Here is an 18,515-nt window from a genome sequence, read left to right on the forward strand (position 1 = left end):
GGCACTGCATAGACGGGATCACTACTGGAGGCCTGCATAAGGGGGACCACTCCTGGGGGCACTGTATAAGGGGCACTGCATATAGGGGATCACTACTGGGGGCCTGCATAAGGGGGACCACTACTGGGGGCACTGCATAGGGTGGGGGGCACTGCATAGGGGAAGACTACATAAGAGGCACTATTGGGGGCACTATATAGGAGCTTACTACTGGTGGCACAAGGGGCACTGCATAAGGGGGACCACTACTGGGATACTGAATAAGGAGGACCACTACAGGGGGCACTGTATAAGGGGCACTGCATAGGGGAGACCACTACTGGGGGCACTGAATTGGGAGGACCACTACAGGGGGCACTGTATAAGAGGCACTGCATAAGGGGGATAACTACTGGTGGCACGCATAAGGCTGACCAGTACTGGGGGCACTGTATAAGGGGCACTACCGGGGGCCTGCTTAACTACAGGGGGCACTGTATAAGGGGCACTGTATAGGGGGGATCACTACTGGGTGCCTGCAGAAGGGGGACCACTACTGGGGGCACTGTATAAGGGGAATTAATCAGGGGCTGCATAAGGGGGACCACTACAGGGGGTACTGTATAAAGGGCACTACTGGGGGCCTGCATAAGGGGGACCACTACTGGGACCACTGCATAGGGGGGACTGTATAAGCGGCACTGTATTAAGGGATGGAAAGGAATGTTCCCAGAGTGACGAGAAAGGGGTGTGTGCCATGTTGACACGCCCCATTTTTCAGTGACCACACCCCCTGCGACCACACCCATTTTGCAGCGTGCCCACATAGGGGGGGGGGTCCATTTTCAATTTGCCCTGGGCTACAAATACCCTAGTTACACCACTGTGCAGGAGGCATATCTTTCGCTAGTTCTGGCACATTCAGACACAATAATGGTGACAACAATGATTGGCAGCACTAACTAGCTACAAACTAACATCTACAGCTTATAGTATTCATAGGTGTGGTTGCTATTATATATAAACTCACAGTCATCTATTTGCATTATTTGATTTACATTTGTACTGCAGCAGAATTGTATTTTTAAAGGGGAAAATAACATGTTTGCATTTAATTTGCACATAATTTGATGTGTATTTGTTATTATATTTAATAATATTTTATGTTCTATGTATTCAACATATATATTTATTAAAACAATGTAAAGTCACTAATCTCTTGTATATGATGCTTAATTACATTACTACATTGTGTACAAGTCATACTAGCCTACTCTCCTGTAACCCATAGGAGGCTCCCGATTTTCAGGCAACCCCCCTACAGAAGTGCCTACAGGAAGAGTAGGCACTTCTCCCGCATCCCACCCACTTCCTAGTAAAGTGGGCAAAATGGGGAGATTTTTCCCAGGATCAGCGGGATGCAATTCTATGATGCAATTCTATGAGAATTACGTCTTGTGTCCCTGCCCCTATTTAAATATGCGGTATTTGCGGCATTCACCAAAAGGGGCGTGACTTAATGATGCCAATAGTCTATCCCCACCCACCTGCATCTCCTCTCCGGGCTTCTCCCGAAGAGGAAAAACAAAGTAGAGAAGTATGGTACAAGTAGGGTAATGTGACTTGCACATGTACTACAAACGCCATAAAGCCACATCTCTTGTTGCTGGTGTATGCGCCAGTTTTGTAGAAAGGAACCCAGAAAAGAGCACATCACTGACAGAACAATTGCTTATACAGTAAATGCATTTTTCATGTTTGTGTATGTCACTGCCAATGCTTAGGGTCAAAAATGTGTGCAACTGTGCACAAGCCTCTGTGTGAGCAATCACTATACAACTTATGAAGGAAGATAATACAGTATATACAGGTATATTGCAGAAATTGATACAAGAACTGAAATGTAATAAGAAATGTCTAACTCTGAGAAACATGGCATTCTTTCTTTCGAAGACATCAAATTCTACCGGCCTGTCTACATTTGTTCACTACCATATACAGCGTGAGATGAACACTTATTATTGTGTTTTAAAGAATATCCTTTCCAGGGTTATAACTTGACCTGAAGTATTACATTTTCCATCTTACTTTATTTTTGTAGGTAACAACTGATAAAATCCAAATGGTTCCTTCTAGGAATCTTTGATCTCTCAATTCCTGAAAGAATCTTTTCTTTATATGCCCTCAATTAACCTTCAGTGGACTTTGATGTTTCCTCACTTTTTTCAGCTTCTTTTGTCAAAGCCACTATTGTTTCTAACCTTGAAACCCTGTGTTCTTTACTGTTTCCAATGTGGACTCCTGCAATGATACTGTTCTGTTCTATACAGTATCGTAAGGAAGCAGTGTTGTGTTTAAGCAGATGTTCTAAGACTACATAATAGCCAGGGGCGGGCTGGGCCGGGGGGCAGGGTGCCATCTGCTCCCCGGGCCGATTTGATTTCAGTGTTACGGGGCCGCCAGTTGCCTTATGCCCCATACACGTCTGCAGAGGATGCTCCCCGGCCACACAAGTTTGTGTAACATCAGTGCAGCCATCCTTGAAGCCCTTATAACAAACTTAGCAGCCGGGGAGCATCCTCTGCATGTCTCCCGGCAACGGGCAGATTGCCTGTAGACCTCAGCAGGAGTTTTTGGATGTTGTTTTATTTTTCTTAAACATGTGCCCTGGCCAGTGCTGATCGGGAGCTGGCCCTCAGTGATGACAACTAGAGAGAGAGAGCTGGAGGGAGTCCTCACTCCTCATCTCTGCCTCGGATGGTGGCTACCTCCACACCTGGGCAGGCTGGGCATAACAGAATGTCTTTTCCAACCAAGCCGGCCCCACCCCCGCAGCCACCCAACTCCCCCTTCCCCCCTCCCCTGCTCCTACGGAAAAGTCTCCACAGACACTGGACATAAAGTAAGGCAGCTTCCTCTTCCTGATCCCAGCAGTAGCCACAGCAGGGAGATGGAGACTATCAGGGACTGCTCAGGAGGCAGCTGTCAGCCTGTGCGGTGCTGGAGAACATGTGCAGGACAAGGCATGCCGTCTACTGGAATAGCAGCAAGCCCAGGTGAGTGCTTCCAGCCCAGTGCCCCCCCATCTCACCGACCCCCACTCAGTGTCTTCCCCTTGTCCAGCCCAGTGTCCCTTACCATCTATAACTGATCCCCGAAAATGCCAGAATAACCCACCTAACCAGCCCAGTGTTTCCCCCCTTCCCAACCAGCCCACTGCCCCCATCTCACCTAGAACTTTCTTTACACATGTGTTGGTGGAGTACCGGTCAGGTGCATAAATATTGGGACATTGACAGAATTTTCATAGTTTGGCCTCTATTCACCACCACAATCCCTTTAAATGAAACAAACAAGATGTGCTTTAACTGCAGACTTTCAGATTTAATTTGAGGGTAATTACATCCAAATCAGGTGAACGGTGTAGGAATTATAACACCTAATTATAGGTTTCTATATGTGCCTCCCACTTTTTAAGGGGCCAAAAGTAATGGGACAAACTAAACAATCCTAAATCTAACTTTCACTTTTTAATACTTTTGTTGCATATCCTTTGCAGGCAATTACAGCCTGAAGTCTGGAACGCATAGACATCACCAGACGCTGGGTTTCATCCCCAGCTCTTTGGATCTCATATTGAGAGTCGACAGCAACTGATTCCAAATGCAAATGTCACACCTAGAATCAACTCCAGACCTTTTACCTGCTTAATTGATAATGAAATAATGAGGGAATAGCCCACACCTGTCCATGAAATAGCTTTTGACTTGATAGTGGGAGGCACATATAGAAACCATTGTAATTCCTACACTGTTCACCTGATTTAGATGTAATTACCCTCAAATTAAATCTGAAAGTCTGCAGTTAAATCACATCTTGATTGTTTCATTTCAAAGCCATTGTGGTGGTGAATAGTGGGCAAAATATGAAAAATCTGTCAATTTCCCAATATTTATGCACCTGACTGTATATATATTCACAGGATGATTTTTTTTTGAGAAAGCCGGGGCCACTTGCTTGTGTTGCCCCCCAGGCTGAAAGATGCCAGCCAGCCCCTGATAATAGCACTACAATACCAAATAATAAACTTTACATTAAAATGTCGGATTCAATTGATGTCTGCAGTTTCCGCTTTATGACATCATCATTTGTCAGACTCAAACATCCTCATTCATTAGAATCAAAACACATTTGTCAGGAGTGACACAAGATAAATAACAATGACAAGCATTGAGGGCTGATGAGGAAAGAGCCAATAACTAAACATAGAGGGGTAAATTTACTAAGGTGAGAGTTTGTAGAAGTTGACATGTTGCCCATAGCAACCACTAAGAATCTACTTAACATTTAACTAGCACCTTCTACAAGATAATAGCTAGAATCTGATTGATTGCTATGGGCAACATCTCCACTTCTAAAAACTCTCACTTTAGTAAATTTACCCCAGAGAGTCTAATAGAGAGTGAGCTATTTCATGTTGAGATCTAGAACTAAAAAGTTTTCCAATCTTTTATACTCCAGGTAGAAAGAGATGAACTAATTGCTATGTATGCAAATGCACACACTTAGTGGCCAGTTTATTAGGTACACCTTATTAATGCAAGTGACTGAGGCCCTGATTCTGAGTCAGTCGGACCTCTGTGCATGGACGCAAACAGCAAGTTTGTGAATACAGCGCATGCTCAAATTTACACATAAATATACATACCATATTTAACATGTGTGAGTGTATGTTGTACTGGCTATATGATAAAAGGTACTTTCTGTATTTTTCACCCACATGTTATATATTGCGACACATGTTATATATTGGCATAGGACATTATACAAAAGTGACTGAGATTACATACAAAGCAGGATATATACTATAGTCCACAGCATATGTGCAGAAGACAGTAAGGACCCGAAGCGGATGAGGGTACACAAATATCCCGCCACTTCTAGATATATTAATTGCATAGCAAAACATTATAAGATATCAAATAAAGAAAAACCTCTACATCTGACCGAATATCAAAACTACACAATTTGAGTGTGTATATACAAAAAAGCAAAATACCAATGGGATGTAAACAATAGACATTAAATAAAAATAAGGGAAATATAAAGATTTACACTCACCATAAACATATGTCCAAACTATCGCCTTACTAGACCACCAAAACTACCTAACCCATCCCCAACTACAAACTAAACATATACTCAAACAAAACAAAAAACACCCAAAGCAAACCTCCCTATAACCCCCCACCCTGTATAACCTAACCCCAACCTAAGCATACTTGGATCCCCCCCCAAAAAAAATCACGTACTCTAAAGTCTAACTAAATACTTATTCCCCCCTCTCCTAAAAAGAACCCCCCCCCCACAACCCAGATACAGGATAATAATGCCACATGGAAGACAGGGGCAATATACTATATGGCCATGAGCCAGGTAGAATAAAAATACTTATTACAGTCTATTATAAGTATTTTTTTCTAGCACAGATTATACTTAATATTGACACACCCCAGATTGGGGTAATAGATAGCACTTTTAAATACACAATTGTTGATTGTATACATTTTAGTATCATTTTTGGTTTTGTTTTTGATATAGACATATTATGTGGAATATATTTAAAATCGTATTTTACTGGAGTATATTAAATTTAAATAGCATCTGATTATAAAACGACAGATATATACTGTGTTGCTGTTCGTTTTGTATTAAGCTAATCGTGTATTTATATAACGTAAAGTAATGATAGAAAAGCTTCATATGGTTTTAACACTGTTAAATTATCACGTTGTGCTAGATTAGCATATTTTGCATAGGGGGGACCATACCTGCCGACTTTCTGGCTGCTCCTTCCGGGAGGGAGCAGCCAGATCGGCAGGACAGGGGGGGCGTGGCCGAGACCAGGGGGAGTGGCCGGCCGGGTGATATCACCTGTGGGCGTGACGGGGGCGGAGTCACGCGATCGCGTCAGTTTGCCCCCGCCCCCGCTACACAATGCCGATAAAATAGGCATTGTGAAGCAGGGGGCGGGGCCAAAATGACGCGAATCGCGTCACCGGCCCCCCCGCTGCGGGGGCTGCAGGGGTTATAGCGGGGGGATAGGAAGGGTGAGCGGCAGCCGGGAGAATTGCCTGCCTTCCCGGGAGGTCGGGAGCGGCACCCGATTTTCGGGAGGCTCCCGACCAAATCGGGAGGGTAGGCAAGTATGGGGGGGACTGAGGGCACTATATAAGGTGCACTACAGGGGACACTGCATAGGAAGGTCTACTACTGGCGGACATTGTAGATCTAGATGCCTGTCATGTAACCCTCGCCGGGATCAAGCAGTCGGGAAGCCGGCTGTCGGGATTAGGTCCGCCGGCTTTCCGACTGCATGCCCTGGGGGCACTATATAAGGAGCACTGCATAAGGGGGACTACTACTGGGAGCACTGCATAAGGGAGACCACTACTGGGGTTACTGTATAAGGCACACTACTGGGAGCACTTCATAGGGGGAACCACTACTAGCAACACTGTATAAGGGGCATTACTGGGGGCACTGTATAAGTGGCACTACTGAGGGCACTGCATAAGGTGAACTGTATAAGGGTGCACTACTGAGGGCACTATATAGGGGCACTGCTACAGGGAGCACTGCATAAGGGGCACTGCTACTGGGGACATTGCATAAGGGGCACTACTACAGTGGGCATTGCAAGAAGGGCACTACTACTTGGGGCATTATGGTGCATATGGAATAGTGAAGAGAAACAGTGGTGTGTCATGTTGCCACGTCCCCATTTTCCAATGACCATGCCCCTTGTGGCATGTGGTCATGCCCACCTACTTGTTGGGGGGGAGGGGGGCGCTCCATTTTATACTTGGACTGGGCTCCAAATACCCTAGTTAAGCCACTGATTTGTAGACAAATTGCTCATTAGACATCCAAATATGGATTGATATGGTAATGGTAAACTGGACTAGCCTTTTTTTTAAATGCAATCTAAGCGTTGTCCTGATATAAGAGAGTTGTTGTTTTTCAGAATCTCCTATTGTGTGGAACTTTCTAAGAACTGAAGGTGTTAAGACTGGGAAAGCCAAACTGGTTTTAGTCATATATGAAAGGACGAATGCAGTTGAAATTTGACTTATATTTACCTTTTGAGAGACAGAATATGTTAATTTAGTTTGTGTTTTAGGAAAGCCAACTGGTTTTGGGTGGTAACAAGGATATTTAATTAGTTCCTTTTAAATTTAACCCTGCGTCAGGCGCCCCTCTGGGACTCTCAGGTTAGGGCGCAGTACGCCTGACAGGCGCCTGTTATAAAATCATCATTAGCACCTAATTAACTCAATTCTAACATTCTTAAAGTGATCAGTGACCTTCAGTAGGATGTACAAAGAGAGAATATATGGAAATCTGATTCGCAAAACCACATTTATTAACCTTAAAGCAAGTAAAACAAAATATATAAACATATTTCCGCAATATACCCACAACCTTTGTAATTTTCATTCATAAAATGAGCAAAATACACAAAATTGTGAGAAAATAAAAAGAAATACGTATCTTCAAAAGTCGGACAAGTTCGGGCACAATGAGCCTGAGAGGCCAGGAAGTCACTACTGCACTCCACGCAGGCGGCGGGAAAACTGACTAGGGGTGTTTCAAACAGCACCTAGAGATAGGAAGGTACTAGGAGGGGCAGGCCCCTTGCGGCTGAGAGGTGAGCGAGAACAGCTTTGTGGCGCCTGTCAGGCCAGCTGCACCTGACGCAGGGTTAAGATGTGTTTATTTATATTCTGTGAGATAGCATGTGTGGTTTTGTATGTAAGAATGTGATATAAAGAGGGCATGTGAGCCCTGTGTGTATTTGTATCTTTTTGGACAGCAAGAAGGAATGAACTGCTGTAAAATCTGTATCCTGTGAGGTCCTCCCAAGGGGAAGAGTCTTTTTGAAGACTTTTTGAGCAATAAACATCTTGCCTTTACGACGACGGCATCTGTATCCTACAAAAACAGCATTGCACCAAACGCTATTCCGTTCTCCAGCTGCCCTAGATTGAGCCCGGTGTCTCCAAGCTCAAGTCCTCTGATAGCTACTGTGCAGGGCCTGGTCAGTTACGTGGGATCAGTGTGTATCAGCCGACACCAGGAGGTGTGGTCGCAGCTTGTCTATGCATACGCAGAGATGCCGGCGTAGGAGCCTGGGTGGAGATAAGCGGTTCCCAGTGCAGGTAAAGGAGCTTGGTGGTGGCGGCAATGTTACCCATCCACAGTGCAGTGGGCAAAGCAGAGTCTATAATAGGCGGTTACTGATGGTATCAGGGAGTCCTTAATACCCTAAAATCTAGTGGGATTAAAACAATCAGTAGGCGAGGTCATCCGGCCAAAAGATACTAGAGTTAACTTCAGATTTAATACTTTACCAGCGGCGGTGAGGACTGTGTGGGAGATGGCAGCACCGTCGGCTGTTAGCATTACAATGGGAGTATGTCTGTGGTTTGGGTCCTCTGTAGACATGTCTCCTCTCCAGTGCTAATGATGGGGACTGTGCAGGAGGCACTGTTTGGCTCAGCAGCTGTCACATTGGCACATTGGCGGTGTAAAAAGGCGGTAAGAACACTTGGGAGCAGTCTCTCAGTTCAGTCAGGCAGTCAGGGAACGAATGAACAGTCAACTTACAGTTTACTAAAGCATTACATTAGTAAGAAGTAGCAGTTTAAGGGCAAAATTTATTAAGCGGTGGTTTGATGGCGGTTTCTATTCTATTCTAAACCCTGGCGGTTTGGTGGCAGTTTCTATTCTATTCTAAACCCCGGGGGTTTGGTGGCGGTTTTGCAGCGGTTTCTAAATGACAGCCCTGTTCTATTCTATTGTAAAATGTGTTTTGACTGTGGTTTGGCGGCAGTTTTGCTGTCTGCAGATTTACTAAGTCCAAAACCGCTGCAAAACTGCCATCAAAACACATTTTAGAATACAATAGAACAGGGCTGTCATTTAGAAACCGCTGCAAAACCGCCACCAAACCCCCGGGGTTTAGAGTAGAATAGAAACTGACACCAAACTGCCGAGGTTTAGAATAGAATAGAAACCGCCATCAAATCGCCGCTTAGTAAATTTTGCCCTAAATGTTAAATTAGTTTACTTAATATTCTGAACAAGTTTACTGATGCTCTGAAGCAGATTAGTTATGCTCACCCAGGGGGTCCCATGTTCTGAACTTGAACTTCTACCTCTGCCCTTTATTGCTGAGCCACTGATTAATAATGTTCTGGTATTGCCAAGAACTATCTCCCACTCCTACAGCAAAATTAGTTCTAATTAATTAATACTTGATACTTTCATTTTAGAACAAGCATCCTCAGCTTGCAGGCATTATGTGCTGCATGATTACATATTGTGCCATGTATGCATTTTGGAAACACCTGTCTCATGGAGAATATAGCTGTGCAAGGAGAGAAAGCTGCTCATCTAGAAACCTAGATTCTGAAAGTAACTGGCAAAACTAATGTCAGCTGATAACACAGAGAGAAGTTTGTTGTTCCCCCACCGGGAACTGTCTGGCACCAGTGTATAAGCAGGTGGTGTTGTGGAAAACCTAATCTAGCTGCGTTATAAAGGAAGAAGATCTGGCTCTCCTCAGTAAATATGCCAGAATGGACGATATTTGGGATGCCAAAAATCTCCCCTTTAAGATAAAAAGTAGCATGTAAGGGCCTGATTCAGAGATAAACGATATGCCGATATTTACGTAGTTGAGTGATTATAGGATTCTAAGTTGCACTGCGCATACGTCAAGGTACATTACCTTAGTTGCTTGCAGCACATTTTTACTTGCAGTGTGATTGACAGACAGGGAGCATTTGGGGGAGGTAACGGGGAGTGGTAGCAAAAAACGCAGGCGTGTGGCGTCCATTTGTGTCATGGCTGCGATCCCATACGCAATACAAATGGCTTCAGGGTCTCAGTTACAGCAGCCACTGAGATATATGCACAGGCGGCCGATAATCATTCAACTGCAAAAACATCAGCATAGCGTACAAGTCAATCAGGACCCAAATCCTTTAGCAGGGGGAGGTGACTGCTTAAGCACAGATAAGTACAGAAGAGCAGCAAAGGCCAGAAATGTAGGGGACTAATTGGGTGGACTGAGGGGTAATATTTCTCCAAGCGTTTGTTTTTGGCAGGTTGTTGTAGAGACTTATGGGGCTCGTACATCAGCAATCAATTGGGTAATTCAGCATTTTGCAGATGATTGTGCAAAAAACTAGGCAATATATGAGGTTCACCTACTGCTGATTTCGACCAAAAAGTTATCAGAATTGTTTATTCAGGTTTCCAACATGTTGAATTTCACCAACTGATCGGGGCTATAGATAGCTATGGTATGGTAACAATCAACCGTTTGCAGATGTTACTAGTAAAATGATGAGCCTTTTTACAATTGGCAGATCAGTTCCTTGGTGAAAAACTGAAAATGATCTGCGAAAAGCAGGTACATATCGGCAATGTATGAGAGCATATTGTTGGATTGAAGAATCTTTAAATCGGGGGGAATTCTAAGCATCTGTGGATCATTTTTGTGATTGCTGATGTATGGGACCCATAAGAGTGGTCTTGTAGTTAGAGATAACTGGATGTTTTTCTAAAATGACTTTGTGGAATAAGGCTATAAAACAAAGTCCTACAAAATTTTTTAAAATGTTTTTTGCAAATAATATGTGCTTCAAATGAAAAACATTCTTCTTCATTCTTCTTATTGCAGCAAGGAATTGGGGGGAACCTGGCTTATATCTTTCTTGGCAAAAGTAGTAGATCCCAAACTGGGTGCTGTGTCAACCCAGGAAGCCACAGGATACTTACAGGGGTGCCACAGGTTGGATTGTCCAATTCCAAAACAAATTGATTTGGGTCGCTGACTGCCTGTTGCTCTAGAAAGATTGTGAATGGCCATTTACACAGGCTGCACTGCTTAGTGTGTGCCTGACATCCCTTCCCCGCCCTACATTTCCCCTTTCATTCTACTCCTCCTGCAGAGCGGATTAACCATGGGGTGGATGGAGTCACAGCCACAGACCCTTCATGTAAATAGGCCCACACAGTCCAGGGGTGCTGGGGTGGGGGTCGAAAGAGAGTCTCTTTTGTGGATCTCTGATGGACCAGGAGACGAGTTACAACTACCCTCTGTTTCTCCGAAGAGAAAAGGAAGGATAAATTCCGAGCAGGGGGGGGGGGGGGGGGGCTACATAGTGGCAGTGCTGCTGTCATCAGAGTGAGAGGAGGAGCTGCTGCAGATTCGGGCCAGTCAGAAAGAGATCTAACTGCACTCTTTCTGATGCTTTCAAGGTAAAAGGGAGTGGAGGCTACAGGGGAAACGTGGGTGTAGTGTGTATTACTTGCATGTGATCCTCTGTGTGTGAATGCTGGGGTGGAATCAGGGTACCTGTTTGTGTGTGTGAGGGGGCGGGGGGATTGAGATGCTGGGAGATATGAGGAGGTAGTGGAATTAATTGAGGTGCATATATTAAAAGCAAGATGTAGCTCTGAGGCATGAAGAGAGTAGTGTGAGGCATGAGAGGAACATGTGAGGGAAAGTTTGAGGTGTGAGGGGAGCAGTGTGAGGCATGAGGGGAGCAGTGTGAGGCATGAGGGGAGCAGTGTGGTGCATGAGGGGAGCAGTGTGGTGCATGAGGGGAGCAGTGTGAGGCATGAGGGGAGCAGTGTGAGGCATGAGAGGAACATGTGAGGGAAAGTTTGAGTTGTGAGGGGACCAGTGTGAGGCATGAGGGGAGCAGTGTGAGGCATGAGGGGTGCAGTGTGAGGCATGAGGGGTGCAGTGTGAGGCATGAGGGGAGCAGTGTGAGGCATGAGGGGAGCAGTGTGAGGCATGAGGGGTGCAGTGTGAGGCATGAGGGGAGCAGTGTGAGGCATGAGGGGAGCAGTGTGAGGCATGAGGGGAGCAGTGTGAGGCATGATGGGAGCAGTGTGAGGCATGAGGGGTGCAATGTGAGGCATGAGGGGTGCAGTGTGAGGCATGAGGGGTGCAGTGTGAGGCATGAGGGGAGCACTAAGAGGCATGAGGGGAGCAGTATGAGGCATGAGGGGTGCAGTGTGAGCTGTGAAGGGGATAGTGTGAGCAGTAGGGGGTCAGTGAGCTGCAGGGGCAGCAGTTAGGTGTAATGGGGGCAGTGTGAGCTGTGGGTGGCCAGTGAAATATGGAGTGAACTGACAGGGAATTGGAGAGGCAATCAAGGAAATATGCAGGGAGTAATGAAGGGGCAATAATAGAGATTTGGAGGGATCTGGCAATCAGGGAGATATGGAGAAAGGCGGCAATGAGAGAGCTATGGAGGGGCAGCAAAAGATATGGAGGGAGAGGGCAATGAGAGAGATACAGAGAGTCAGTAAGAGACATATGAAGGGGCATACTAATGTTTTATGTAAGTTGGCAGTTGCAGATTTAGTAGGATGGGGACTAATTTATTTGGCAGTTTTTACATGCAGGTGTACATCTCTTTTTTTAGACAAGTCGGGATTTAGACAAGCACCAACGAAATTTATAACATCAGCTGTCTCCTGCAGCAAGTTAACAAAGATACAAGTGCTTATAGGACAAAACATATCTTGGCCTTGTTTACTGTGTGTACGGTTGATGTATGTTTGTTGTCATGTTCTAATTTTTTATGTCGGGGGCTAATTGAAGGGAGGGTGGATAGAATATTCATTTATTCACTATCATCACCTTGGCCAGACTGCCCATCTGACCCTTCTGGCAAATGCCAGAAGGGCCGATGGACAGATGGGCTGGGCCGGCCTCAAACCCTGGCCAAGTAGCTCCGCCTCCCAGCACTCTGCTCGGCGGGAATAGTGAAAGACGGGGACATGCAACGAGGCCAGGCCCCCGTGACTCGTGGCAGGGCCCTGTGAGATGAGGCCACACCCTGTATGATGAGGACACTCCCCTTTTCCATGATGACACGCCCCTTTTGTGGGGGAGCACATGCCGCAGGGCTGCTAAGCAGCCCCAGTCCATCCCTGATCATCACCCAGTTAGCCACAACCATTGGCACAGAGCACACACCCTGTGCAGACCACAACCACATAATACTAGTCATGCCCCACTTCATTAGTCAAACCCCCACAACTCTGGTCACACCCACTGTGGCAGCACACAATAAGCCCTTCATAAATTTCAGCTCCATGCCCATGTGGACCCTTACCTGGCACTGTCCTCCTGGCAGACCTCATTTTAAGTAGAGTCCTCCACTCCTACTCTGCCACCCATGACGCCATTCCTAGTTCACCCCCCGCCCATATTTGTCCATGATAGGCAAAAGCAGTGCTGGTGTCTGAAATTCATGTCCACCACCACATAACTGAACCTAAGTTTGTTTACTTAAATAATGTATACTGATTATATAAATCGGAAACTTTTGGCCTAGGGGTGCCATGAAAAAAATTCTGATACTCTAGGGTGCAGTGATTCAAGAAAGTACTGTAGGAACTAGTGGGGATCCGTTATATAGTAAAAATGGGCAAAATTCTAGCAGATCTAGGAACAGGGCTTAGCAAAGGGAAAGGGGTGATATGTGCCGATTGTCTTCCCCACAACTATGTGGTGGTACTAAGCATTTAAAATGTGGCAGAAAAAATAGCAGATGTAGAGTAACATATATAGGAGTTTTCCTATCAAAATAGGTGACCTACAGTACAATCAAGATTGTTGTAGGATAAATAAAATATAGTGGATATTATGGATATGTACTGTAGCTTGATGTGATTCATCACTGGATAGTGAATTTTTAATTAATAGCATGTTCAGGAAGAATAGGAACACATAGGCAAGAACAGTGATGTCTCAGTAAATTAGATGGCTGCCTATTGATCTTTAGCCGGTTAGATCAGGATACTGTTAGATTGCGGGAGCAGTTGCAGTAGTTGGTAATGCAGAGGGAAAGTAATAGTTTATTATTTAACAGAGCTCCAGTGATAGGTCAGGTACAGAATACACTGAACAGGAATGGTACAAAATGTTGACCTTGAGAGTGTTGACATGGACATTATGTCAACATGTGAACTGTGTCAATGGACATTATGTCGACACTGGCAGAATGTCGACAATGTGAATCTCAACAGTCGGCATGTCAAATAACATTGTCAGCTGATTTTAGCCCTAATCCTAATCACAGCCTAACCCTAAAACTAAACGCAGCCTAACCCTAACACTAAAATTCACTGTCGACAATGTCAATATTATGACAATGTTGACATTATATCCACATCGACGTTGTGAATGTCAACATAATGACTGCATACCCATAGAACATGTATTTCACAATTAAAATGTTGGGTTATTGGCAGATTTAGGCAACATAATGTTTCAAAATTAAAAATATGTGTTGGTTAAGTAAATATCAAAAGTGAAAAGGCCAAATTAGAACATTAATTTGGTGTAAATAAATAAAGGCTGAGAAGTCCTTACGAAAAATTCAGGCACGCCATTATTACACAAATATCTGTATAAACACAGAAAGTACTGGAGTATTATCTCAACAAGATAAGTGATAAAGCATCTGTGCTAAGGTACCAAGGGGTCCATGTATCAAACCTTTTATAGAGAGGTTAAGGCGCTGCCAAGAGCCAAGGCCGCCATCAGGGAGGGACTGCCGGGTCTGGGGGGGGGCTCGCCAGCCTGCATTCCGCATTCTTTATTACCAGTCTGCATTCCGCACCTAGGCCCGCCCCCTTGTTCAATAAAGTTTTTTTTTGTCACGCCGTGCCACTGGAATGGAGAGGTCAGAGGAGCCATGGCAAGTGAGGAGCAGCACAGTCCAGACCAGGAGGAGAAGAAGCCAGAAAGAAGGAGCCTTCTTCAAGGAGATAATGTAAGTCATGACTCATGAGACAGCGGTAGCAAGGGAAAGGGGAAGTAGGAGGGGCCCTGCCTATTTTGTCAGTCCCGAGCCCCACAATTTCTGATGGCAGCCCTGCCCAGAGCAACTAATCAAATTCTAACTATCATTTATCTAGTACATTCCATAAAATAATAGCGAGAATCTGATTGGTTTATATGGGCAACTCCTCCACTTGCCCTTGGTAGAAGGGTTGATACATCGCCCCCGAGTGAGGAGCTCCAGATTGATTACTTGCTTAGAAACTGCGTTCTGTATCTCTGCGATATGCAGCGATGCACTGACCCACCAATGATAAATAGACACCTTTATGAGAAATATTTTTTTTCTCATTGTAGTCATATTTGTATAAAATATCCATCAAAGAATACAGGTGACAAGGAAATCATTTCTCAGGAAATGACCCATATTCGATATTTGCTGCAATATGTTTCAATGTAACAAATGAAAAGTTAATCACTGTTTCAGAAATGTACATCTAAATGTAATAGTAGATAACAAGCTACTTAGTCATCTTGAGGTTTTATTCCCAGTAGCATATGTGCCAATGGATTAGGTGAACCTTCCTCTCTCATACCGCTTTGGAAACCTACCAAATTTTCTTGGTTTCTCGATACGATATTCTGTTCTTCCTCTTCCCCATCTTTCATGTACTTGACTTCTTCAACTGGTTTGATCCTGTATTCATCTGCAAAGGAAAGATAGCCACTATTACTACATGCTTGGATCCTGTGTATTGTCCTGCACTAATGGAAGTCTTCGGCTTTATTGTGCATTTCCCACTCTCTATACCTTATGCTGTATATGAGAAATGTGAAACTAATGTTTATAAATGGAAACATAGCACCTATTTATAAAATGGTGGATCTCTTCTATCGACACATATAGCTAGCTTTAGCAATCACACAGAGCTGTTCTTTCTTGTGGGAGTGTCATGGAAGTGCATTGGCAGTGTAGCTAGAGTTCCGTGCAATTCTGAGGCTTGCATACAGTGCAGGGAAGCATGTGTAAGATGGATCTCTTGCGCCTAACATAGGGCTGGTGATGTGCTGATACTTATAAAGACGGTTGCTATTGTAGGCGCTTCAACGGCATCACGCAAACACAGCCACTTTGCCTCCGACTCAAAATCAGCCCCATAACGTGATTTCTATTCCATGTTTCTCTAAGATATGTACTAAAAAGCTGGATGTTTCAGTAAGTGTTTAACAAAACTGGAAAGATGCTGACATTTTGGTCTAGAACACATTGTGCAAAAATTGAATTTTCATTCAATTTGCTACACTACATGCTAATGTTTCATGGAATGACAATTTTCAGCATGGGGCTACAACAGATATTTCTTTTCAAGGCGACAATCCCAAACATTGCTTGGTATATAGTCATGTGTAAAAGAAGGTTATACGATAGGAGGCCATAACACTCATGTAGTCATAACCAACTCCTACAATTGATAAATCTAATCTCATGTGACAGATACCCCATAGCCAATATTACTTTACCATTATTTATTAAATAAAAATAAGTCTACGTGAAGAGGTATGTGGGTAAAAGAGATGGACCTTTTACTCCTTCCATATCAATAAATATTGTCATTTCAGCCATGTGATGCTATTTCAGCACACTTCATTTTTCTATCATCAGGAAAGCCAGATCTATAGAAATGCAGATCCCTTGTCATGTCAGTCTGGAGCACCAACATTTATGCCAATAACATCCCCAAGAGTTAAGATATCTCCACTGATGTCCTCACATATGCAACTATTGTTGTGGATCATCAGCCTGAACAAAGTTACAAAGCAATTTCCAGGTGTCCCAGGGTCAGCATGTTACCTGAGGAGCCTTCATCTGTGGCACCCAGGTTACTCCTGCTTAATGACTTATCATCTGCTTTATGCTCTGTTGGTCACAGATTTTATTCTCTGCTTTATGCCCCATATATTATCCAGCCCCACCCAGCCCAGCTCCTATGAAATAAGTAAGTTGAGTAGCTGTGGAGTTTGGAGATAAATAGTCTGCTAGACAGCATATATATTATATTATATTAGGGTTTCTGGAGAGTGAGCACTGTGATGGGTCTGAGCCGGTGTATTTACTGCTAAATTTGGGCTTTAAATATCATGATCCATATTCAATTAGGCTGCGAAAAGTCGGAATCGTCGACAAATTATTGCCGATGACGTCATTTTCTCATGTTTCAATTATCCCCGTATTCAATTTCAAAGACTTTTTGTCAATGCTGCAAGTGTACGGGTAGTCGGCTGACTGCCCATACACACAGCAACGATGCCCCAAAATATCTGCAGATATATTGAGCATCGGCTGTGCAGCACAGCCGGTGTGATATGTCTGTGAACAACGTCGTTCACAGACGCATCGCTGGTACACACTGGCTGACGGGCACCCAATATATAGGCCAATCGATTGATCGGCCAATATATCTGCCAGTGTCTACCCAGCTTTAGAAAGATTATTTACAGAGACACAATATTTATATTTATTTACAAACTCTCTCCAAGATTTGGGATGGGATGCATCAAGCAATGCAATTTGCATGGGATGCAATCCCACCACTCATCGCATGCATACCGGTGTAAATTATGCCAGCATGCATGAATAAAATCACAAAGGACAGCTCTCCTGGTAAGAGCCGTCCTTTGCGATAGAAGCATGCATCAAGTTACGCTTGCGCCGTTGGGGATTCTGGAAGGGATCCGATGGGATCCCTCCAAGGGGGGAGGGGGGGGTAGTCACAAATAGAAGCCCATAGGCTTCTTTTAGGCAACATCATCTAAAGATGGCATTGCCCACCACATCCAATCCCCAGAATGTATCGCATTCCTGGGCTAGGTGCATATGTGGTGAGCGGCCAAACATGTGAGATTGGAGATTTGACCATAAAAAAACGCAATAGTGCATCCCGCCCTAGATAAGATTCATCAACTCTTGGAGAGAGATAAAGTGGAAAAGTTGCTCATTGCAACCAATCAGCTTCTGTCATTTTTCTAGCACAGCCTGTATAATGACAGGAGCTATTTGGTTGCTATGGGCAACTTCACTTCATCTCTCTCCAAGATTTGATGAATCTCCCCCGTAGTCTGTTGCCAATCTTGCCAAGATTGGGTGTTTTAACCAGATTAACACAAAGATCAGACTGTATGATGTTCCAAGAAAATTCAAACAAAGAGCTACATCCCCATCTTATAAGCATCTGTCAACACGATAAATTATAAAATTGGGTAGTCGGGAAGAAAGCCCTTCACACTGGGAAAAATCCCCACAAAACATAAGACTTCTGGAACAATATCGCATGATCACATTGTGTTTTTTGTGTAGTATGGCAACACTGCTCAGAAAGTTCCATGTTGTTTTATATGTATTGTCAATAAAGTTTATTCCACCATCTTCCCTGTGTGTTTAATGTTTGTAAATCAACACTACTTTAAAAGGGAGAAAAGTAAATAGCCGGAAACTCAGTACAAACTGGAAATAGCTAAACTGAATAATGGAAATTATCAGCTGTGGAAATGGAATGCGTTCAATATCCCGCGGGTATTTCGGCGGTCAGAATTCCGGTGCCGGAACCCCGACACCTGTCAGAGTCCCAGCGCCAGCATCCCGACTGCCGGAATCCCG

At 44.2% G+C, this 18,515-nt stretch overlaps 1 protein-coding gene across 3 annotated transcripts in view; it reads right to left on the reverse strand.

Annotated features, from left to right (window-relative positions):
- CUNH1orf21 (chromosome unknown C1orf21 homolog) overlaps window positions 1–18,515 on the reverse strand; it is a 180,791-nt gene that overhangs the window by 21,364 nt on the left and 140,912 nt on the right. For all 3 annotated transcript variants that reach the window (XM_088453918.1, XM_088453919.1, XM_088453920.1), the window contains exon 3: window positions 15,473–15,567. In XM_088453918.1, coding sequence (XP_088310044.1) covers window positions 15,473–15,567 — 95 coding nt within the window. The remainder of the gene's footprint in view (window positions 1–15,472; window positions 15,568–18,515) is intronic.

The sequence above is a fragment of the Taudactylus pleione genome, unplaced genomic scaffold (assembly GCF_031769625.1).
Source record: "Taudactylus pleione unplaced genomic scaffold, aTauple2 ptg000602l, whole genome shotgun sequence".
In the NCBI taxonomy this organism is placed as follows: Eukaryota; Metazoa; Chordata; class Amphibia; order Anura; family Myobatrachidae; genus Taudactylus; species Taudactylus pleione.